Source organism: Microchirus variegatus (genome assembly GCF_963457635.1).
Source record: "Microchirus variegatus genome assembly, chromosome: 2".
Lineage (NCBI taxonomy): Eukaryota > Metazoa > Chordata > Actinopteri > Pleuronectiformes > Soleidae > Microchirus > Microchirus variegatus.
Window position 1 is genome coordinate 10,185,157 of NC_139803.1, and position 25,469 is coordinate 10,210,625.

The 25,469-nt window shown below is 41.3% G+C and overlaps 1 protein-coding gene across 1 annotated transcript in view; it reads left to right on the forward strand.

Moving 5' to 3' along the window:
- cblb (Cbl proto-oncogene B, E3 ubiquitin protein ligase) overlaps window positions 1-25,469 on the forward strand; it is a gene marked incomplete at both ends in the record, with an annotated part of 45,990 nt that overhangs the window by 6,709 nt on the left and 13,812 nt on the right. The window contains 6 exons of the mRNA XM_083910754.1: window positions 6,548-6,694; window positions 13,807-13,963; window positions 16,564-16,685; window positions 21,198-21,335; window positions 22,773-22,860; window positions 23,286-23,417. Coding sequence (XP_083766880.1) covers window positions 6,548-6,694; window positions 13,807-13,963; window positions 16,564-16,685; window positions 21,198-21,335; window positions 22,773-22,860; window positions 23,286-23,417 — 784 coding nt within the window. The remainder of the gene's footprint in view (window positions 1-6,547; window positions 6,695-13,806; window positions 13,964-16,563; window positions 16,686-21,197; window positions 21,336-22,772; window positions 22,861-23,285; window positions 23,418-25,469) is intronic.

The window sequence follows — 25,469 nt, forward strand, 5'->3', positions numbered from 1 at the left end:
GCAAAGTAAACTGAATAGTTATTTTTCTAGCGAATAACTGAGAAGTCGTAAACCAGCAGTTTATTGTGTATTTCAATTCAGATCTGAGGCTTAAAATCTCCTAATTATACATTTTTCAAAGTCTGCCGAGTCTTTGCAGATTAAGGTGAAACCAAGTTGCTTTTAACACTGAATTTTGTTTGAAATTTGTTAACCTGGAAATTAAGTTTTAAGAGCTCTCAGTAGTACTCGACAGTACATAACCTGTAACTAGGTTAAGCTTTTCGAGAAGGCACAAGTGTAGGAAATAGACTGAAATGGAAGATCACTGTCATTTGCTTTAACCTCATCAGATAATAGATGAGAACATGAACATACTTACTGTACATTCAAAGAACAAGATGCTGATTTAAACATTTCAGTTTCAAGTCTTCAGGTTTGTTGGCCTAATCTGGCTATTTTAAAATATGTGACACATACTGTGGTCTCTGAGATAACCTCGTGTTTTTTTTTTTTTGAATATCCTGTTACCATTATAAGCTGCAGGCAGATGGACTGAAGTGTTTGAGTTACTGAGCTGAAAGAAAGGACAGGAAGTGTTTCCTGGTGAATAATCTCACCGCATTTAAACAAGATTAGATAGATAGATAGATAGATAGATAGATAGATAGATAGATAGATAGATAGATAGATAGATAGATAGATAGATAGATAGATAGATAGATAGATAGATAGATAGATAGATAGATAGATAGATAGATAGATAGATGACTTATATCATATCCAACTCTCTAGAATTCGAAAGCAACAAATGTATGACCCATAACGCGGAATGCACTGGTATCAGTTCTGCGGAATGATCTCGCACACGTCCTCACATGCAGGCACGTCATTCTTTGAAGCAATGATGTCACGCTTTCCCATGGAAGTCGCCCGAAGGCGTGCCACCCCCCCGAGCGCGAGCCCCAGATGAGTAAACCTCCAGAAAGTAGAACCATCTGGGGAGGAAGCGGAGCAACCAGTTGGAGGAAGCCAGAGCGCTTCAGTCAGGAACCAAGAACACGGGGGGAGGTGTGTGTGTGTGTGTGTGTGTGTGAGTGAGCGTGTGGTAAAGGGTCATTGCTCGGCTTACTCACTCCTCTCTGACTCAGGTTTTGTCAGAGTTTGCTGACATAGACTGGAACAGACACAAAGGAATTTTCTACTTCACTTACTTCACAAACTTAACTCACCCTTGACATTTACTTCAACTTTTTGGAACCTAATACGGGATTACATACACAACCTTAATCATCTCTCTCTCTTACACACACTACACACATTTATTTAATCCCATCAATCTAACCTTTCTAGCACTGACCTGTCTGTCTCCGTGTGTGTTCTCTCTTGTGTAGGTGTATTGGCAGTCGTCTTAGTAACATCCCTGCAGGGCTCTATCTAAATCTAAATGTTTTACTTTTACTTCATTACTTAAAACTGTAGTTTTTTTCCCCAAAAGGTCATCATAAGTATTGTGTCATAAAAACCCAACATAAGATTTTAACCCTTCATGGTCACACTTGGTAAACCTTGGTAATAATACACAAAATCTTCATTGACACAAACCCAGACTTTTTATCTTTCTGCCTCCTCTTAATCTTTTGATTGATGCTCGATTGTTTTTCTCTTTGTTTTTAAATGAATTGCCTCCTTTAAGAGCTCAGCCTCCGCCTCTCTGTCTTAATGGACACTGTTCCGTTGCTCTTCAGCGGCAAATAATTTGGCCTAAATAATTGATGCTGATAATAACAGTCCTTTGAAACAATTAAATCAGCGATGAACGCTGACTGAGCGACCTTCCCCTCCCATCTTTCTGCTTTGACTTATGACCCCCCCCCCAAAGGCTGTGGCAGCAGCAGTAGCAGCAGCAGCATGTGGAGGATCAAATATACATCTCATCTGTCTGATAGTCCCCTTATGAAGCCAGTACAGTCCCTCAAGGCCACTATACTCAATGTGTGTGTGTGCAGGACAGAAACGCAAAACGGATTATGTATAACTGACCCTGACCTGGCAGAAATATCATATCATCATTATCTCATTGTTTTGCCCCTAATATGTGAGAAATGTTGCAGAATAATGTTGGTTTGTGTCATAAAAACCCAACAAAAGATGCCATTTTAACCCTTCGTGCTGTGTGTGCACCCTTGGTAAATTGTCGTGGTAATAATACACAACTCTGTATATTATAAAATAAAAATATAAATATACTTCATATGAGCCACCCGAATAACAAGTAATTATCTGTCAGTGCCGTTATTTCCCACTTACAGTGGCCCAAATGTTCAAGGGAAGTTGACATCCTCACCGTTACCAACATGTGACAGCGGTGATGTTCAGGTGACAGGAAACCAGTAGGAACAGAGCTGGTGAAGCGGTTGAGCAGCGCGACTGCAGGTGTCACCACAACAACGGTGTGACGCTGTGTCGGCCACTGCGTGCGTGTTTGTGTTTGGAAGAAGAGTTTCGCTTATGAGTTCAGTTGCTTTCAAATGTAAGGTTTCACAGAAACCTCTTTTGCCTCCATTTAGACGTGTTTTCCGTCGATTGCACGTTGCACGGAGCACACAGCTATCGAAGGATTATCTCGAACAATTTGTGGGTTAGTCAGCCAACAGCTTCTGGCTACCGTGCTCTCACACTCTGAAAGTACATTAGCGCTAATGAATGGGCTGGCTGTCCCGGGGGCGCACGTCAAACGAGCCAAATTACACAATCAGGCCAATGGCAGAGAGCATGGCAAGGACACAGGAGGAGGAACTAACCAAATGTTGCTGCACAGAACTCCGACACACACAATCTTCCCTGCACTTTGTGTCACAGAGTGTGTCCTTATGATACAGCGATCAAAAAGAAAATTCTGTACACCAATAACACCAATACAGCTCAAGTTGTTCCTCCTTGACAGTATTTAGTGGCTGAGCCCTCTTCCATAAAGGGAGTGAAAAATTGAGATCGCATTGTGTGTGCGCGCATCTGCAGCCTCTCCCTCTGCATCCCAATTGAGAGTTTTTTTTGGCTGGCCCTTGGTTGATTAGAGGCCTAATGGTGACTGGAAGAGCATGAAATTACTGAGACGAGCTGGCTTTGTTGGTGCTGGCACACACACACACAGTGTGTGCTACCACCACGAGGCACAGGAGAGTGATTCGCACTAATTTCACCTTAACCTTTTATCCCCCCCCCCGTCCCCCCATCTTCACTTTATTCCAAACCTGTGGGTCATTTGATGTCTCCCTCAGTTTCCAGTTTGTGAGATGAACTCCATCTGGCGTTTGTGTTTGTTTTCAGTCAAAAATCACAATGATGGAGTTGTGTGATTGCTGTGTACACGACATGCAAACTCCAGGACGCACAAAGTTTACAGAATCTGCTGCATTGTAAATAATTTGACACAAACAACTCTGAGATTGATCCCACGTTTTGAGTCCGACGAACACATCGCCGCGATAAATAAATCATCCCTGCCTGTCTGGGTGACTGCCATCTAGACGTATTAAATAGAAACCAGTGCAGAACACCGTACTGCGTTCAGCATGAGTCAGCAGTCCTGTGTATTTGAAAGACAGTTTATCTGGTGGGTGCAGTCATATTTTCCTATATTTCTCGAAAAATACTTTTATTTTGGAGTGCTTGATTCAAATTCTGTAGCTCCCTCCCCTGCATCCTGTAAGTTCCTAGACATTTTTTATTTGAAGCTATAACAACCCAACGCAGTCTCAAGGGCCGTGTGTTGGACACAAACCACATTACTTATTGTGACACTATATATGTTGAGTCTATATATATTTCCACTGTCTGTGGCACTTTTGGCTGAAATGAGGAAATAGGAGATGACAACCATTTTCTGCTTGTGACTTTCAAAAAAAAAGAAAAATAATGGTTTTTACTCATGGTGTCAGCAATGTGTCACGACTTTAAAATACACCGACGTGACCCGTAATAGCATGAACGTTCTTCTTCATCCAGACGAAACTACCCATGAATTGTTAAATCGTGTCAACAAAGTGATCAAATATCATTGTAATGTATAGATTTGAATTGACGTGGCAAAAAACGTGCACGTGTATACACACTTGTGCAGACAAATTTGGAATACAGGAATCACATATCATGTTATAATAAACCTGTTTGTGCAGGTTAGAGGGCAAAATTAAAGTTGCAATTATGCACCCCCCCCCATCTCTCTCTTGCTCTCTCTGCACACACAAACCTGAACCGACTCACACATCCACACAGGTTGTTATCAGCACCACACAGCCTGTGTGCTTTCTTTTGTCCCACACACTCACACCTTGGACAAAGTCACCTCGTAGAAGTGTGTCTGTGTGAGTGCTGCGCTGCACTGGAATGTACCGAAGCCTTATAAAGTCTAATCTCAGAGGGAGCTGGAGACAAATCCCCTTCCCAGTGGACAGGGAGAGACGAATCACCAGCACTTAACAAAAAAAAGCAAAAAAAAAAAGTCCATCTCTTCTTCCTTCTGGATTTAGGAAAACTGCAAACCTATTTGTGTCTGCTGGGCTTAAACTCTATGGCCCATATCTAAGCCATTTCACCACTAATCCCACAACTCTCTTTCAAATACCTCATCATAGTCTGACTTTTGTGGAACACATTTGACTTCTCACGTTGCACCATCTCGCCATTAGCTTGTGCCATGGCAACAGAAGGGATCATCAGAGCTTCCGAGTGAGTTGTTGGAGGAGGAACAACCACAGACTGGACAGCAGCTGCCTCATGTTCGTGTCTACATGGATAACATGACCACTCTGACCTCAACCATCCTTCAACCATCCAAGGGAGTTTAGGAAAGCTTCGGGCCAACGTCACATGGAGAATGGATGATATTGAAACCCAGCAAATCCAGGAGCATATCAGTCATCAAAGGCAATCTGGCAAATCACAGATTCTACATCGATGAAAGAACAATCTTATTGGTGTCAGAGGAACACGACAAGAGCAGGTACAGCAGGGAAGAGGCATTTGGGACATGGAAGGAAGCCAAATCAGCTTCATCATCAGAGCTACCTATGATGTTCTTCCCACACCCAACAGGTCTGAGCCAGTGGATACGAGATACGTGGATCCGACTTGTGCTCTCTCTCAAACCCCGAACACTAAGACACATCCACAACAGCTGCTTAACCAGTCCGTCTCAAGGCTGCTACACCTGGAGACACAGTCAAGTCTTACTCCTAGGGATGCACGATATTGGAGTTTTTGCCGATATATTTAGGATAACCAATACCGATTTACATTTTTAAAGCTAATATCTGCTGATACAGCTATTGTGCCGATAATATTGTGGATCCCATTTTCATCCTCCTAGTCCCATCAGAGATCCTTAGACTTAATTTCAAGCTGTCACCATCAAAGCAGGTCCTTAACATCATTGAGTTCATGTACCATGGGAGGCTGCGGTGGGTGAAGCACATGCGCGCAAATGTCTTGAGATACATCGACGTAGCCGCTGAGGCAGAACAATGTGGCTGACACGCGCACACACACACACACACACACAGATGCTTTCTGTAGACGTTGGGTGCAGAGGATTTATAGCCTCCTTTAACAGCCAGGCTCCTCAAGATAATGGGTGTTTGAGGACAGGCGTTCCGACAGGCTGTCAGGTCACTGTCAGAGGCTGCAGAAGATAGCAGCGACCTGCTCTAGATTTAGAGGACCACAAAATGTCCGAATGGAAGGTTAAAGCAGAGGGCGGCTACCAGGACGCCAGGTGTTGCTGTTGAGCTCTCTGGAGATGACATGGACCTATGAAACACCAATGAAGGAGGGTGAACCTAATGATGTAATTATCCCTACTCTACTCAATAAATAAGACACCAGTGCTGATTCTTGGGATTCCAACATCGAGTCCTATGAGCTCAACTCTTGTGAGAATTCATCTCTAGTAATTATTTCTTTCTCTGTTGCAGTGCTCGGCTTTGTTTTTTTCCATGCAATTTAAATGCAAATTAACATTGTCCCGTTGCATCAAGGGATTGGAAATGGAATGAAATATCCCAGATAACTTTATGTATAACTTTTTAACTGTATCACCACATATATAAAGGTTTGGCTCACACACGGTGGTGTCAAATTAAAATATTAGATAGCTGGTTAAATGTTTCTGAATGGTTGTTAATCCTTCACAGATGAAAACCTGAGTTGTCATGGCATGTTATGAAAATATATGCAATGCCAGTTAGTATTTTATTTATTTTTTCACATTACAGCAGCATAGAAACAGACAATTTAGATTCCCCCATTTATACAGATACACCCAGTATGAATGACCATACATTTTTGTTTGTTGTCAGATAAGCTTTTATAAATTCCATCTTAAATTGTTTCTGAACCCTAAAGTACTTTGCGACTCAAAGTACCTGAAAGTATCGGAAACATCTGCGTCCATGTTCAACAAAATGTACAAAATAGGACCAGAATTGTCAAGGTCAAATTATTTCCATATGGTGCCTTGTCAAGTATTCGAGGTCATAACAGATTGTTGTTGTCTTCTTCTCCGCAGGAGGAATCTGACCAAGCTGTCGCTGATCTTCAGTCACATGCTGGCTGAAATCAAAGCCATCTTCCCTGGAGGACAGTTCCAGGGAGACACGTTCAGGATCACCAAGGCTGATGCCGCGGACTTCTGGAGGAGATTTTTTGATGACAAGTAAGCTTCACCTGATCTCTGCTTTTTGCTTTGGCTGCTCTGAGTTGGGTCTTATATACATTTGTGCGAGGTTAAGATTGCGCTCTGCGATAAGATGCACTCAGGATCTGGAAATGTCAGTGTGTGTGTGGATGTTTCCTGTTTCTGATCCTAAGGATATGATCTGTTTACTGATGGCTGAGACACATGTAAGCTATTTCTCAGTATAATGACATGAGGGAGAGGTTTTCTTTTATTAACAACAGAAACTGAACAAAAAGTAAATAAAAACAGAAACAGACGGCATAATTCATACAAATACACCACAAAGGCAACCTTAGTAACTGGCCCAACTAGAGACAAGTGTTCAAAATCAATAAATAACATGTAAACCAAGAGTTACTGTTCCCCATCAATGTTTCCAAAGTAAACACTCGATCATTTTTAATCATAATTGTAATTTAGGTCTGCTCCTATTACTTCTATGGGTTTTTATTGGTCAAAGGATTTGTTCTTATTGTTGGTTCCATTCGTCAGAACTGAACATGGAAAGATTGATTTTAAGTATGCCGCTGGAACACTCACGCAAAATTAGCTAAACACTGACAGAGCTGGTCTTACGGAACACTTTTAAATGACTTTGGAGTCACTAACTTCTGCTAAGCCTACATTTGTTCAGTACTTTAATCTATTTACTGTATATTTAAAGAGATGCAAGTAGATAAAAGAGATTCTTAATCTCAGTGAGTCTAATCTTGGTTAAATAAAGCATTAATAATAGTAATATTAATAATATTTTAATCCAGAAAAGCAGTAGTAGTTGTAGTCTTTCACTAGTGATGTACATCTCTTTAATGTTGAGGGAAAGATGTTTGAGCAATGGAATGGAAAGTGTCACCAAAGATGAGATGCGCACATAAACAACATGCTCGTGTGGTTACTTCACCGTCCTGCATGTGTTTATGTTGTACGTCTGTGTCATAAACACAGCTCAGCCGTCACTGCGAGGACACGGACGCTCGGCAATGAAAAGTGCATACGTGTGCACATGTGAAGTGCCTGACTCATACCTCTCATACACTACATCTAGTGTGTACATGTATTTTTTTTTTCCTTCTTCTTTTTTGTCAACAAGGACACTGACTTTGACATCGCACGTAGAGGAATTGGCTTTTGTGTTCTTTCCTCTGGTGAGTCATGTTCAACGTCACACGCTCAGCACAGTGGGGCGGAAGTGGGAAGAACAGAACACAAGAGAAGAAAGCACCGCTGACAAAATGTTACAGTAGTTGTATTTTTATAAGAAGGAGAACTTAGCTTTCATGCAGGTAAAAAAAATTATATCTATATATCTAAAAGCTGCATTTATTGCAGAGCCATTTGAATTCTGATTGTATCTTTTCACAGTGCAGATAAAAGACACATATTATTATTGTATTCATTTGTTTTTTCTTACACAAATGGAAGTTTAGTGCCACATGTAAATAAAATAAAATAAAAACGGCATGAATTCTGAGATTTAAGTCAGAATTCTGAGATTTAAGTCAGAATTCTGAGATTTAAGTCAGAGTTCTGAGAAAAAAAGTCTGAATTCTGAGAAAAAAGTAATTTTTTTCCCCCATCTTTCTGACTTTTTCTCACTTAAATGTCAGAATTCATGCTGTTTTTTGGTTGTTGTTTTTTCACTGTCTTTTACATGTGGCTCTAATACTATGGAGTTAGATTTGTGTCTTTATTATTCAATCAAAAAAAAGTTTGCTTCAATCAAAAAAAACATTTTCAATCAAAAAAACCTTCACTTCAATCAAAAAAAAAACATTTTCAACCAAAGAAAAACAGTGTTCAAATGCATTCTTTTGAGTCTCAAATATATTTTTGCATCCAAACAATTTTTTTCTTTGATTAAAAAGGTTTTTTTTTATTGAAGTGAAGGCTTTTTGGATTGAAAACATTTTTTTTGATTGAAGCAAACTTTTTTTTGATTGAATAATAAAGACACAAATCTAACTCCATATAATACCCTTCCATCTAAACTCCTAAATTGTGAAAAACAGCAACTAAACTAAACTAAATTTGAACCAACCTAATATTAATAAATATTTTTTCATTTAGATAATTAAATGTATTTATTTTAATGTATGAGTAATAAGTAATGTTTAAAGTAATACAAAAATGTATTTACTTACTGTTACCTTGTCCTCTTCTGCATGTATAATGGGAAATATGAATTACAATCACCACCAATATAATCAGCAAATTAATACTTTATCTTAGGGTTTCTCACTCCTGGTCCTTTGGAGCCACTGTCCTGCATATTTTAGACGTTTCCCTGCTCAAACTCACCTGATTCATTGTCAGCTCATCAGTCAGCTCTGCTGAAGCCTGATAATGAGCCACTTATTTGAATCAGGTGTTGGATTCAAATAATCCTAACCGTCCCCAGAACCAGGAGTGAGAAACCCTGCTTTATCTGGTAAGATATCTTGACCTAATGGTGGCAATAAAATATAAAACGACATATGCTGCTGTTGTGCATCAGATTGATTATTTATAAAGTTGCATTTAAATGGAGATATAAAAGACGACAATGACACACGTTGTGGCTCAACAACAGCAGTCATAATCAGGATGTGTTTCTATGTAGACAAATAATCTCATTATAGAATAATAATAATAAAAACAGCATCATAGTATACATATTCATGTTTGAAATTTAATATGGTCTGTGAGATGTCTGACATGAAAGAGACGACGAGGTGAGATATAATGAGCAGTGTAAAGTCTGGTCGGACCATAATTGGATGTGACAAGTGCAACAATTAAATGACGGATGCGCAACCAATTAGAGAATAATGGAAGAGTGGAGGTGCGAGAGCAGGTTGTTAACAGCTGAGATATTTATCAGGACACCTGCTTCTGCAGAGAAGCTGTTACTGTTTTCCGGTTGCAGGAGAGGTTTTTATGGATCTCAGTGTTTTTTGTTTTTTTTGCCTGAGGGAGGAAGTTGAAAGAGCCTGCGTCTGCTCGCTGCTTGGCCCGGGCGGCAGTGGTGGAGTGCAGTTTGATGATTAATCGTCTCAGCAGAGCGAATGAGTCCGCTTTCAAATGTCCTGCTGTTTGCTGCACCACACCAGACTGTGATGAATGTTGTGAGGATGCACTTGAGGATAACACTGTGAAAGTGTGGCAGCTTTAGCTTCTTATTGCCGGTGATGTTCTATTTATTACACTTGGAGATGGTCCAGTCGGGGAACTTGAGTTTGAAGAAAGCATTTGCAAGCATTTTTTTTCTTAAATCATAATCTTCTCTTGCCTTTCTGCATGGAGTTTGCATGTTCTCCGTGGGACATGCCTGCCCTCGCCCTTAACCTAAACCTTAACTATCACAAGTAACCCTAACCCTTAGACCTGCTCTTAACCCTAAAAAAAAAACACTTTAAAGTTGGTCAAAATATCCTCACAAAGATAGATTTGTACATTATTTTGGACCTCATAAAGAAGTCAATAAAAGTATGCACATCCTTACTAACATGCACAGCTGAGACAAGCTTATAACATCTGCTCTGTCTGTGTTTGGAATGACATGTGGAATACAGTTGTTTGTGAGTACTGTATTGTTCAGTATAATTCAGTTCATGACATGGTTTTATTGAGAGATTTTCTTGTTTTTGCTGAAGCTTTATGGACTGTTTAGGACCCATGAGCTGTAGTTTACTGATAAAAAAATAAGAGCACCGGAACTTTATGTTGCACCAAAAATCCATCCATCCTTCTTATCCATTGAGGGCATCTTGCTGTGAGGCGACAGCGCTGACCAATTCACCATTATGTCACCCTCAATTTGATTTAAGAGCATCTGGCCCACAATTACTCACTAAAGAGCCAGTTTACAGTTTAGATGGTTGTTGGAACAGCTGAACTAACACATAAAATGACCTGAAATCACAGGGAGTAACACAACATACTGAAAAATAACACCAAAATCCTGATATGGTAGCTGCCACAATGTGTCTATACAGCAGTTTATAGAAAGCACAACTTGCTATTTATAGATGGTTGGGAAAATAATAAATTAGCAGGTTTTTTTTAGTTAATTTTTGTCAAATCACTGACTAAAAACTAAATGTCCTTTCGAGACAATATGTTGCGTCAGTTTAAATGGCTCTGTCGTGATCTATTGTGTCTACAGCCACTCCAAAGACCAATCAATTGTCAATCAATGACTGTTACGGAGCACGGTTTCCTGTGGAAACAGGAGAAAGGATGTGTGCAGGTTTATCAGGAGACCTGCACCCTGTGTGAACCTGCCCCGAGGAGCTAAATGAAAAGTCGCTCCCTTCTTGTGAATTACCAAACAGCCAAGGTCGTGCGGCGTCACTCAGTCACAGATGTCCCACACTCAGCAGAGCCTCGCTCAGTAAATAGGCTAACTACATTATTAATGCCGCACAATTCCTTTTATGCATAAAAACGTCTCTATATATAAAAATGGAAGTAGTTTTATAGCTGTATTGTGTAACATTTAGAAGGGTTTTATTGAATATATTACCCAGAAGTATGTTTGTATAAGTGCATAATTGGTTAGAATAATCATCTCGTCTTTCAGTGCCATGTTTCCATAGCAGCAGAAACAGTGTGTGTGTGTGTTTCACATTTTTGAAGCGGAAGCTTACTTTGCACAACATAAACAAGACTCTGCCCACGTAAACCAGATGTGTAAACCAATTCCTTTCCCCTTTAATCCTGTTTAATTTTTGCTTTTTGTCTACAAAAAAAGAGTGTAGTGTGAGGTGCGTGATTTCAGATGTTAGAAGACAAATATGATAATTTCTACTTTCAATAAACCAAAATATCGAACTGAAGGCCGTAGAAACGGAGTTTATAACCAGCTTCTTCTTGAAGTGCAACCTTCACATGCTACTTAAGCGTAATCTCTGATTCCTGGTCTGTGTGCGCTCCAGTAAAGTGCTGTCGGACACAGCAGTGGTTATGTGAGGCTAATGTGTACAGGCAAGTGAATATTAAAGTGGTCAGCGATGAATTAAAGCAGAAAGTGGTGTTCCCATCAGCGTTGACTTGCTTTCTTCTTTTTTTTTCCCCAGCCTTGATTATCATCACCAGGGCGTTCTGCTTAACTCTGAGGTCATGAAGCATCCAAGTGTGCTGCTGTAGTCTCTCCACTCGCTACTATCTCACTGTCCTTCCGGTGTCTCCTCTCCCTGTTATCTCCCTCCTCCTCCTGCGCGTGTTTCGCTCTCCTCCACCTCTGGCTGTGTGCTGCTATTAAAATTTGACAGTCTCCTCTCCTGCTGTTCCATCTGGCAGCTCAGGCGCCGTTGTCACCGCAGCTTTCATCTCATTTTGTGTTTCTGGCATCGTCGTATCCCCTCTGAAATTACCTCTTAACTCCAGCTGTCTGTTTGTGACAGCACTGTTTTGGTGATATGATTCATACGTCATAAATCTGCTCACTGTGTTGAACATATGGCTGGTAATTGTGTAAAAGTTGTATTTTTTTTACCACTGCTTTTAGCTGGGCTGTCACTTTTCCTGAACGACTTTTAGATGTCATAAAATCTCCACACCTGTCCACACACAGAGGCAACTCATTATTACTCTTACTGTTAATCATGAGGTTGAACACTCACTCAGTCTGTGATGTCTCCTCCACTGCATCCCCGGAGTGGAAAGCTAACAGCTGAGTCTGCAGATTTGTTATATTACTACCATCTATGGTGTGGAACCTTTAATACTTTCACTCTTGGGGATTTGATGTCACGTGTGATTAATTTTCATGGAAAAACAACACAACACATCACATCACTCTTATTTCCTTATGGGCTTCATACAGTCTAATGTGCTTCTAGGCTGTATCTTTTGAATCCCCAGTACAGTGAGTACTAGTTCTGATATGATGATATATCTTTTTTGCAGGAATAATACCAAAATATCCAGCCCTCAATTTGACTTTTACGAAACATTTGTCCTGATCATGAAGACCAAATATGTATTTTTTTACAGTACTTTAAAGATATAATATGTGACATTTCTTCATTGAAAAATGACAAGACTTAATGTTGTGTATTTTTCATGGCTATTGACAAAAGCCTAAATATTTCCACCACTCTTGAAATCCAGACTGTAGACTGTATTTCTCTTGATAGTAGCCTATACCACGGATCTGTTGGTCCTGCAAATATTTCACAATAAGAGCTCTTCCCTGAGTGCTTTACTTTGAAATTGATACAGGATGTGCTGCGTGTTGTTGAGCGTATTGCTGCAGCAACAGTCACAGCCAAATTACATTTTAGAGATGGAGAAGGCGCGAAAAGTCGTTTGGTGTCACATTTTTTTTTTTAAAACATGACTTGTGCAACATAAAAACAAGCTGGAACAGAGACTCTGAGACTCTGCTGCTGTCAATAAATGTTAATAATGCTTCATTTCCTCTGGTCATAATCTTGCTTTTACTGTTTAGCTGCAACTGAAATGTCTGCGAGACACACGGGGTGGAACTCGCCAGCTGACTGAGACACTTTTGTCGTCAGCTTGTGTGGAGATGACCTCATAATGGAGTGGCTGCTCGTTGGTCCTGTGTAGTTTCACAGGGTTTCACCTTCAGTGCGAGTACAAGAGTTTCTATTCCCGCTGCAGAACCACATTTGTCATCGTGTCAGTGCAATACACAGAGCAGTGGAACTCGCACAGTTTGGCAAAGTTCGACAAAAGCTGCACTCCGTGTGTCACTTCATGCATGATATGTTTTCTAGTACACTGTTGAGTCTCAATGCAGGTTTTTTTTGTTCTGTTTAATCCAAAACTAATGAAGGGAATAAAAATAAAAGCTGTGTATGGATTAGATAAGTGTATCTCACATGTGACCAGACTACATTTCAGTTCTTTGCTCTCGCTGTGATTGACGCTCGCCTTTTAAACCATGGTTGGAAGTGAGATACATTAGTGTGAAGGCCACTGAGGCCGCATACATCTGGCACAAATGATCTCATCGGCAGGCACTTTAGTTCACCACGGTTCCTTCAAATCAAAGGGCAAGTTCCTGTCTTGTGGGTAATGACTCGTCCTCAGTTTGTATTCAGATGATGATTTTGATTGGACTTGTTGCTCTCTTGCAGGACGATAGTGCCGTGGAAAGTCTTCCGACAGTGCCTTCACGAGCTGCATCCCATCACCTCGGGCCTGGAGGCCATGGCCCTAAAGTCCACCATTGACCTCACCTGCAACGACTACATCTCTGTGTTCGAGTTCGACATCTTCACGCGCCTTTTCCAGGTTGGTCGAAACTAACCGAATTATTTCCTCACACGTAGTAGCACCAAGTCTTTGTGTGAAATCCTAGCATCAGTTTTGGTCTGCGCTGCATTTTAAATCTCCTTTTTGACGTGACACAACAAGCCAAAATTACACCTTGCAACACAGTGACGCGCATGACATTTTAAAACATCTATACTCAGAAACCAGAGGATTATCCAGAAACAAAAAAACGACCGAAATAAAAAGGATTTTGGAAAAGATCAGTGTTGATATTACATGCATCGACACATTTACGGGCTTGAACCGTAACACTCATGACTATCACTTTTCCAGTGAAGGAATTTCCCCTACGGTGATTTAGAGTTGCCTAATACTGCAGTACTGTAGAATTTTATAACACAGGACATGGCTCTGTCTGCTATATATAAGATTATTCCTTAATAAAAGTGTCAGAGAAAAAGCCTATTACTTTGCACTACTATAGAAAATACTACAAAAACATGTACAGACATCAGTGCGGCTGTTAAAGCATCTCTTGTGAAACTGGATTTTTGGCTCCTATTATCCTCCCATCAGAAAATACACGGACTGAAACGGGCTGACACAGCTGCACATATAGATCAGAACCTTATTTACGGGTTTATTGCAGTGATTTAACAGCTCTGGGTAAAAAATAAATTTTCCGGTTGGATGTTTTCTGTTCTATTTTTGCTCCTTTTTTGGAGATTTGTGTATGTGGCTTTAGCTGCCTTCTGTTGACAGATTTCGGGGCCCATGTGGCTTCAAGATGTTGTGTGGGCGGTGAGGCCTTTAAGTGATGCTTTACTTTGGCACAACCTTTGTACTTTGCATGCTTCCTACGAGCATGAAAAAAGAAGACCGTGGATGCTTGCGAGGATTATTTTTTTGTCAGGATCGGTGTCACAAACGCTGCCTCTCGCTTTTCTTCAAAGAATTATGAAAGAAAACGATGTGAAAGCTATGATTAACCGCTGCCTTTTCATGAACTCACGGCTTGTCAAGTGTGTTAAGACGGCCACATTCGACTAAAGTAAACACAGTTGTGGGTTAGGAGTTGCCGGTGACTGGCTCTCTCCTGGGAAGCCACTTCAGGCTGGTGTAACCTGAATGTAGGTTGACACAGTCCCTCGTGGTCAGCCTCATGCCCTGGACATGTTGTTTCACTGGTTGGGAATCCTGGTGGGAGGCAGAGAAGGAAAGAAAGAAAGAAACTGTGTTAAAGCCTGAACTTTTTTTTTTGTAGGGTGGGCCAGTTCTTAAACTGTAATTATTCAGGTTTACAGCCTGAAAGATTTTTGGTTGCTGTTGCTTTCATGAAATTTTAAAGTATGTGTTCTGGGACCATGACGACCAGCGTGACAGAACTGCATTTCTCTTGCTTTCGTCTCTGTCCCCCACTCAATAGTTAAGTGTTTTTTGTTGTTTTTTTTTCCTTCCTTGGGTTGGGCAAATATTCAGTGTACCGCTCAAATCAACAAACTCACAGAGTGGTCAGGGCTTTGCTCCATTGGCTTTACAGGCAAAAGGCCAGTCATTCTTCCAACAAAACCCACTATACAGTTACAGCAGCCCATTATTATCCCCGGTAAGCTCCAGCTAACGGGGCCGCATGGAGGTGAATGACGTGGCACTTGGCACCACGCGGAGCCAACTGGCAAACCCAGTGATCTCCCAGTGATGAAATGGGCCAAAGCTTTTTGCTCTTAATTCGGGCATCTGATGTAAATAGCTTCTCTGCCATTGCCAATGTTCCTTTTGTTCTAAAGAACACTTTTGGAATTAAAGCAACATAATGCAACAATTTTACCTTCAGATTCTACCCATAAATATGTTTGTGTAAGTGTGTAGTTACAACCAGCCATTTTGAGTGTTGTGTTTTCCAACGCAGCCAAATCGAACAAACCAGCCACAGCATGTGCTTTGCATTTTTGAAGCAGCAGCTTACTACTCGTACAGAGAAGGACGGATGCTGTTGCTCATGAAAACCTGTATAGCATTGCTTAAAGTGTATGTGTTGTTATTTAAGGGTGAACTCACTCCTTTCGATAAATACACACTTTAGAGTCCACACTACTATAGAGTCCACTATTTTGTGTGCCGCACGGTCAGATATCACTGACCACACTCCTATACTTGCATGTATTGTCATTTTTTTATTTTTATAGCACATCTTTTATTAAATCTTTCCTGCTGAGCAGTCGTGTAAACAAACTCCTACCCCTCAGCATAATGTGAGGCTGTCCTCTTCCACATCAAAAGTTTTGGCATCTGTGCAATTCTTGTTCCGCAGAAAGCCACAAACCAGCTGCAAACAAAGCCAAACACAACTCGCTTACAGTTCCAATGCTCCCCCCAAACTGGCTGGACATCAGAAAACTCGGCATCTGCATCCCCCGACAGCCCCCTCTTCCTCACTTCCTCATTCGGTGGCACCCAGAGAATTCTGAATCGGCTCAGTCACATGCCCTTTAACACTTTCCTGTGACGGAGGCGCTGACTCAGGATTATTTGATGTAGACCCTGCATATTTGAAAAAGATACATGTACAATGTGTAATTATCTGTTTAGTTAAAGCAACGCTGGGTGGTCTCTTTCAGCCATGGGGATCAATTCTGAGGAATTGGAATTTCTTGGCAGTGACACACCCTGGCTACATGGCCTTCCTCACCTACGACGAAGTCAAAGCCCGACTGCACAAGTACATCAACAAGCCTGGAAGGTAAGTCACTGTGTGTGTATGCGTGTGTGTGTTGTAAATATCTAAAAATCATGGTTCTCAGACTGTGGTATGTGTACCACCAGTGGTACGTGAGCTTCCTCTGTGGGTACTGAAAGGAGAATCAGAAATTCTGTTTCACTGTATATACAAGGGTATGTGATCGAAATGGAGCTGAGGAATTATGACCGGATTGCTCCGTCTTAATCTAATTTTGCTATATTAGTGTCTGAAGAAGGGCCATGTGGTTGGTGTAGTGGTTTGCGCTCTTGCCTTTGCAGCAAGAAGACCCAGGTTCACGACCATAGGTGTGAGTGTGGATGGTTTGTCTCTACATGTGGCCCATGATGGACTGGCGATCTGTCCAGGGTATCCACAGTATTTAACTTTGGCTATAATGGTGTTACTTGGTATAAGAAGTTTGAGAACCACTAATCTAGAGCAACAGGTCACCCACAAATTCACTATGCTAGCTTCTTTTTCTGAATTTCCTCTATGGGAGACCAATAAAGGTACATCTTATCCTGTTCTATTGTCTTCTGTGCAAAAAAGTTATTGGTGCACACATCATGTGCCGTTTGAGAAGGCAATCATGTTCGAATGTAAGATACTTGTACTCATGACTGTGAACTGTCAAATCTGATCTGTAATGAACGGGATTTGAATCATGTTTAAAGAGTGTAGCTGGCAATCAGCACATAGCCCAACCCTCACTTCACACTTTAACCAACTGTGGCTGTGAGACGGGAAAACAAGTTTAAACTTTCTTCTTATACTGCATTCCTTTGACTTTCACACAAGACAATGTGTCCTGTGTATGATTTATTTGCATTGTACCTAATTTATTGGTTCACGTCTGACTTTACTGCTCAGAATAAGAGCTGATGGAAAAATTGGTTTTCAGAGCCTTTAAATTCACATGAGGCAAATGTGTGATAATGGAAAATAGGTAAATAAACAAGGTTAATAACCTTCTGCTGTGGCTTTGACATGCTAAGAAGTCAGGATTTGACTTATCTGAGCCCCCTCCCACCCTCCTGTCACCTGCAGGCTTCACACGTCCAGGTCTGGAAGTCAGCAAGTGTCTCTAGAATCCAATTTTCATGGATATAAATCCTGATCTCCTCCCTCTGCAGTAAGGCTCATTAATATTTACAATGTTGATCGCCGCGGGAAACGGCCTCAGCGCTCAGGCTCAAAGGCAACAGATATCGCACATTTTCCATATTTCTATTTGGGATTATGGGTGTCGTATATATGTCCTGCTTTTTTTTCTTCCTATTACTGTCATGAATATTCATTAAAAAAAAAAATTCAAACCTTATAATAGCAGCAGAATGTAATCGATAACACGAAGCAACATTTTCCAGATGCTTTAGATCAGGTGAGAGAGTAGTGGAATAATGAATCCATTATGTATTAGTAGTTGGCATCTGTTATGTTATGTATGCTCCTTCTTTGTGTTTCTTTTTCCCTCTTTCCCTTTTTCCCTCTTTCCCTTTGTCCTCAGAGCAGAGTTGAATAGAACAAAGTAGAATTTATGATGATAAATGAAATGGGGGAAGTGGGCAGCTCACCTGGCTTTCCAGGACCTGCCTTACTTTGTGTAGGTGTTTGGCTTTGACTGACTTCCTTGTGACCTCCTCATGGTTTCCAGCGGGATCTCAAGGTATTGCATTCAGTTCTGATCATCTTCCCTTTCTTTGATTCCGTCCAAACCACACTCATCTAGTCCGAATGACATTCAGATATTGTTGCTGTAGATCCCAGTGATGTGGTTCACTGAGTGGATGTATTGCACGCTCCAGGCGCACAGCTCGATGTTTTCCATGTAGAGGAGGTGACTTACAGTTTCTGCACTTCAGAACAGGCATCCACAGCCACTCTTTGTTACGATCTTGGCTTCTCTGGCGTATCTCTTCAGGTGAGTAGCCAGAGCTGTAAGTCTTTGCATGGCAGGTGCCTCAGGTTTAGACAGTTTGTCTTGGGTGGATAAAATGTCTAAGCCCTTTCTTCACCTCAGTCGTAACTCTGAGAGCTGACTAATGGCGCTTTTCCATTCTATAGTTCTAGCTCTACTCGATTTGGTATCAGGTACGACATTATACACAACTATTGTACCTCCTCAACGTGGGCACGGTTGCACGAAACTGTCGTGGTGCTTTATAGACACAAACAACACACAAATGACGAGTAAAGCATTTATGTATTCAGTCATTAGAATCAGTTAATTTGTTCACTTCCTGCATGTGATTAGGCTCACAAGATTTTAGATATGTCTTTGCAAAATGTTGGAGATTAACGCATGTTTCCTGATTTTTAAGTGTTTTTAACCGATCTGCATTGGCATTGTTCTGTTTGATTCTCGTGTCGGACGTCACGCTTGTGACTCTTCCAGTGACGACACCCTCGAACCAATCCGTCACATTTTAGTATAAACTCTGCTCACCTGGAACCTCGTCTGAACAGATACCAAAAAAAGCACCAGGAAACCTAATGGAAATGCAAAAAAAACAAAAAAACAAGTATAGTCAAGTCATGTCGAGCCAGTGCTAGAACTGTTAATGGAAAAGCGCCATAAGATCTATCCGCATTGCCTTGATCTTGGCCTTCATCTTCCTCCTACTCCATAGGCGATATTGCTCCTCGAGACTTTAGTGACTTATAGCCAAACAAGTCCAATTAGGGATCGTAAAGTGCTGCATTTACATTGTCTAGCAGACTCTCAGAAGGCACTCTGTCACACTTAAGCAGCCTCCGGGGGTGCCAGGTGTGCAGCTCGGTCATGATATCAAATCTCAATTCATTGTCCCTTGTGTTAAGTGAGCCTGTGCCCGTGTGTTTGCGCCATCGTTGCCCGAAGGTGTCTTTTTAGAAACACCGCTAATGAAAAGTCAAGTAAGGATCTTGTGTAGCCTTGAGCTGATGCACAATCAGTGTAGCAGCGTGGAATAGTGTAGATAACAGGACAGGAAATGTGTGTGTGTGTGTTTGTGTGTGTGTGTGTGTGTGTGTGTGTGTGTGTGTGTGTGTGTGTGTGTGTGTGTGTGTGTGTGTGTGTGTGTGTGTGTGTGTGTGTGTGTGTGTGTGTGTGTGTGTGTGTGTGTGTGTGTGTGTGTGTGTAAGCGGAGGACGGAGGATGCGAGTGTCTGACTGTGAGAGTATGCAAATGTGAAGATCTGCCGATAACAGTGTGTGAATCATGCAAATACCATTGTTATGAACATTGACTGGAACAAACACACAGCTGTGGGGGCAGATGCACTGTAATTAGATGACCTGTGACATTTCACCACTTTAATTCACTCAGACACACAAGCGTGCAACCACGCCTGCACACACACACACACACGTTTATGCAAAAACTGGGTTAAATCATATTTTACAGATTGTCGAAAAATCACCTCAGGGATCACTCATTGTATTTAGCATGATGGGGGAAGTGGGATCACGGTGTGGTCAAGGCTCCCTCTGAGCCCTGTGCATGTGCTGGACTGCATTAATAACACCTTTTATCTGTTTCTTCCCATCTTCCAGATTTGCACCATGTGCTGAACTGATGTCTTTGTTATTCACTTGCACAAGAAAATGTCTCCAATGTCACAATAAATCAAGAACACACACACTTCCTTTGACGGTTGCAGTTAGGTTTTTATTTAAAAAGGGCAAAGATAAATAGGAATAAATAGGAAAAATAATTCCTCAAGTGCATAAGTTATAGTTATCTTGTGTGTTCTGCCATTAACTGGCCATTTAGGCGTCTTTCAAAAGTCACAAAGCAGTATGAAAAGGTTATTAGTATTAGTTACAGACACAGAGAAGCCGTGGCGGTTGATGAAATGCTTCCAGAAAGTGATAAATAACACGAAACGCAGTGTCCCTTTTTTTAATAAAGCAAAGCCGGAGGACAGTTATGTGTTCGAACGCTAGTAACTTTTATATCGTGCTCGCCAACATCCTCAGTCAATATGCTCCGTATCCAGGGAATTGATTGAATTGGCCTGTTGCTCGTCTCCGCAGTGTCTTGTCTCGCTCAGAAGAAGGAAACATTTCCAATCACTGCATTATTGCTTGTTTGTTGTGACTTCCTTGGCAGTAATATAAAGAAAAATAAACATGCTTTCAGCCGCTTTGAGAAGAGCTCATAGACTCTAGAACATGTGAATACTTACTTTTTGACTGTCCAAAGCATTAAAATAAGCTTCACCCCATGCATTATATGTGTTGTGCTAGATTATCATTTGTACAACCATAATAACATGTAATGGCTATACATATCTGTATAGAGTGTGTTTATTTAAGTTATTTATGCTTAATGTTGTTTCTCTTTTCTTTTTAACTAATTTAAATCTTCTTTGAATGTCCCTCTCACCCCACACGTGGTTCCTCTTCCACCGCTCTAAAGGGAGGACTTTTCTTGTCTTTCAGTTTACTTCCATGTGTCCAAAAACCTTTGCAGCTTGTGTCTATGAAACTACGTGCACTCAGTGTGTCCTCTCTGTCCCCGTCCAACAGTTACATCTTCAGACTGAGCTGCACGCGGCTGGGCCAGTGGGCCATCGGTTATGTGACCAACGACGGCAACATACTGCAAACCATCCCCCACAACAAACCTCTGTTCCAGGCGCTCATCGATGGCTACAGGGAGGGCTTGTACGTAACGCATCACTCACTCACTCACTCTCCCTCTCTCTTTTTGCCCACTCCCTGTTTGCACATTGATACGTCGTGCTCAACCCTCCTTCCACCGCGTATGAGCTGTATACACATGCAAAGTGATCAGCCATATGCAGCAGACCACAACGCGGTCTGTCTGAAGGCGCAACTTTTTCTGAAAGCCACTTCCTTGATGAATCGAATTTTGTTTGTGTTTTTTTTTTTTTGTTCGCTCTCAGCCAGAACAGAGCGTGTCCTTGAGCCTCGAGTCATCCTGAGAGGCCATCTGTTTCTATCATAGCTGATAATCTGACAGGCCCCCAGACAAATCAAACATGCTTCCTTCCATTTAGTGCATAACATCTCGTTATCCTCGGCCGTCAGTCTGGCTGGCCGAGGCTCATCAAGGATGACGGAGTATTAGTGGCGTCCAGAGGAGAGCAGAGGTGGGGTGAGGTGGAGGGTTCTGTTTGAAGCACCTCTGTTTTTAATCAAGTCAGGGGGACCCCAGCAACTACAGAGGAAGTGAATTTGATCTCCCCCCCCCCCCCCTTCTTTTCTGCTCCTTATAAGTCATTCATAATGTTAGACTCAGGCTTTTCTGCAAAAAGTGGAAAGTAGAAAATACTCCATGCAATCATAGAATTACTGACCATTTATGAAGTACACATAACACCTAACAAAGAGATTTGTGAGAATAACTTTATTTATTGTGTTTGTGCACATACACGTCCCAGCGTCTGTTTTATTTTTTAAATGTCCAACCTGTTCGGTTGATTTTTACGTGTCAACAACAGGTGGAGCTTGACAGTGAAAGTGTGTCTGCTTTAGGGCATCAGCGACAGGAGACGACAAGGCAACAATAAATGAACTGTAAATGCGTTATACGCATTAAAGAGAGAGCTCAACTTCGGTTTCTGTCTGTCGTTGTCTGTCTCCAGCTTTCTCTCCTTAGATATATTTTAAAGTATCTCCACTGCAGACTCTCTCTTTTTGTTTTTATCTCCATAGGTTGAGACACTTTGTACCCAGACTTAGCTGTTCTTGTCTCGCTCTCTGCCCTATGTGTTGAAGTGTAGCCGTGGGTGGCACAGGGTTAGATTTTCAGATTTTCCGCCCCGTAAAGTGAAACTTAAGGCTACACCTTTGTCCTTGGTATTTTATGTCTCACTATAATGCAGTATATAGCACCTTTAGAGACCTTAGAGAGATATTTTTAATCAATTTATCATCCATTAATTTATGATTTTTTGCTTCAGACAGTTCAGATGTCAGTATTCTATTGATTACGTTACTATTTACTGGTAAATAATCCCATAGATAATACATTTACTACATTCCATTTTAGTGCAGACAGTGAAATGCGTTATTGATGAAACACTAAAGACACATGATTTATTTCTCTCAACCTTTTTTCTCTTCTCTTACTTGCAGTTACTTGTTTCCTGACGGCCGCAGTTACAATCCTGACCTCACTGGTCTTTGTGAGCCGACGCCTCATGATCACATCAAAGTGACACAAGTGGGTTTGTGTGTATGTGTGAGTGTGTGTGCGTGCATGTGGTCATGGAATTTGTTAGCCTCACAGAGCCAGTCAGTCTTCCACATGACATTTAAATGTGGAAAATGTTTACTAAGAAAGGACTGGGCCTAATTTAATATGTACCAGCAGGCTTATATCCTCCTCAAACACTCAGACCTTAAAAGAAAACAACATTATAGAAATCTGTTCTTCAGTTTAGCAGCTGGCTCTGTTTGACTGTGAAAGGCTGTGCTTTTACAAACAAGTAAAGGGATTTAAATAATGCAGAAATACTTCAATCTCATGGAGATTTTCACTTAAACTGAACTAAAATCCATATCGGAGTAATAAACCTGTTCTTTGTAATGTATTGTGTCATTTGTGTATCACTCGATGACTGACCTGAGCTTGCTTTATCCGCACAGGAGCAGTATGAGCTCTACTGTGAAATGGGCTCCACCTTCCAGCTCTGTAAGATCTGCGCCGAGAACGACAAAGACGTCAAGATCGAGCCGTGCGGACACCTCATGTGCACTTCCTGTCTGACGTCCTGGCAGGTAACCTAACTGCATTTAACTAGGTTTACATCCAAGTCATACAAATGTTTTACCTTGTTTTTATTTGCGTTTAACTGAGAAAAAAACTACAGATTAATAGAAGCAGTCTGTGGCTAAAGATCATCCCTCCCTCCTTCCCTCGCTCTGTCTCTCCCTTCCTTCCTCCCAGGATCCTTGTGTCTGTCCTAATCAAATTTCCATATATCTGTCATTAGAGGAAGTGAAAACTGAGCGTGTGCACACACACACACACAGTGTATTCCACTGTGTTTCTCTGCTTCCTGTAGCACACACTCTTGCACTTCTTTGTGTCTCACAACCTTGTGTGTTGGTGATTACCTTCCTTTTAATGAGTCATTAGCAGTGAGATACTCCAGATACTCTCCTCTGCCCCCTTCCCTTCTTTGTGTACCAAGGACATCTGAGCCGGAGTCACAGCGTGATGGCGATTTAGAGCATCACAGCTTCTGCACTTACTCTGATGTTATTGACCTCTGACAGACACACACACACACATAGTTACACTCTGCAGTCCTGGACACAAGCCCAACAAACCTTTCTTGCAATCACAATTCTGTATCACATACAGTCAGCAAATACTCTCGTTTAAGGAAATTTTTTTAATCCGTTAAAATGTCAGCCAGTCATTCCACACATGATCCCACACCGTACCTACCTGGAGCATGCACAGTTGACCTTACAGGGTCCACAAGTTCCATTACAGACATGGGCGCAGGATGGTATTTACGTCTTAGTCGACCATAGTGGGTTCCAGAAAGTGTTAGGGATGTTCGTCTCGACATATGCCAGAGTTTTGCTGTTTAGGAGCTCTTCTGTCTGGGTCAGACATTGTCACGACAACATGGAGAATGTCCAGAACATAAAGGCGAGTGTCAGAGCCTGGGTTGCACATGCAGGAGGCAGGAAGCTTGGCCACACATTTGTTGTAGATTATCAGGATCTTCTTCTTCCTGCTGTGTTTTGTCATGGGGTTAGTCGTATATTACTCAGAGATTTGATTAGGGAGATGGCAGGAGACACTTATACACTTTTCGCATGTTTGTCGGTGGAGCTTGTGCGAGGGAGGACCTGGGAAATGATTCAGAGGTTTTATTCATCAAGTTTAATTTTTCAGTCAGTTTGTGTCATAATAGTTTCCATCTATCACGTTTGAGTCATCTCATTCAGGAAACATTCAAATGAAAACATGTTTTATACCATCATGATAAGCACTCAAACATATAATATTCAACTTTTTTTTTCATTGTACAATATACTAACGCCAAGACTAAAACATTTCCAACACTTTAAACCATTGAAATCTTCATTTCTATTCACTGTAACAGACTTTTTCATTAGAACTATAACTTTAGGTTAATAAGAAATGAACCCCAAGTTCTCTGAAATATGAGTAATGTATTTGACTATCACTACGGGACAAGCCCTTTACGGTGTCACATCGTGAGATACCAAAACGAATGTTGAAAGAGAGATTTAGGTTAGAAATGAACCCCAGTTCTCTAAAACAGAAGTGTGGTACCATTATGAATGTTGAAATAGAACTTTCAGGGTGTTTATTGAGTGAACCCTTGCAGCAAAAAATACAGTACATACTGTGCCTTTAAGTCTCTGCATCACAGTAGTGTTTTTGCAAACATAAATTTCAGCATAAATGTAGATCTTGTGGTCACAGTTGTCAGAACAACCAAAAATAATGACTTTCTACATTTCCTAATCCTGGTTTAAAGGTGTGAGCACACACACTGGTGTTTGGTTTGATGTTCGCTTGTCAGTGGGTCCAATTTCAAGGTTTTGAAGCTGGAAAGTGTTTTTATTCATTTGTTGGTTTTGCTCCAAATGGAGCTGGAGCTTTAGCAAATGGGCTCAGCTCAAAGAGCTCAGTCCTGTGAACAGCAGCAGCAGCAGCACGTACTCAGTGTTTACATATGCATGTGTGTAATTTCCTCCGCATTAATGAAATATTGAGTCAGAGACACGGGGAACCCTCCCACCCTGTGACAGTAAGCAACCATCGCAGGTCATTGACTCACT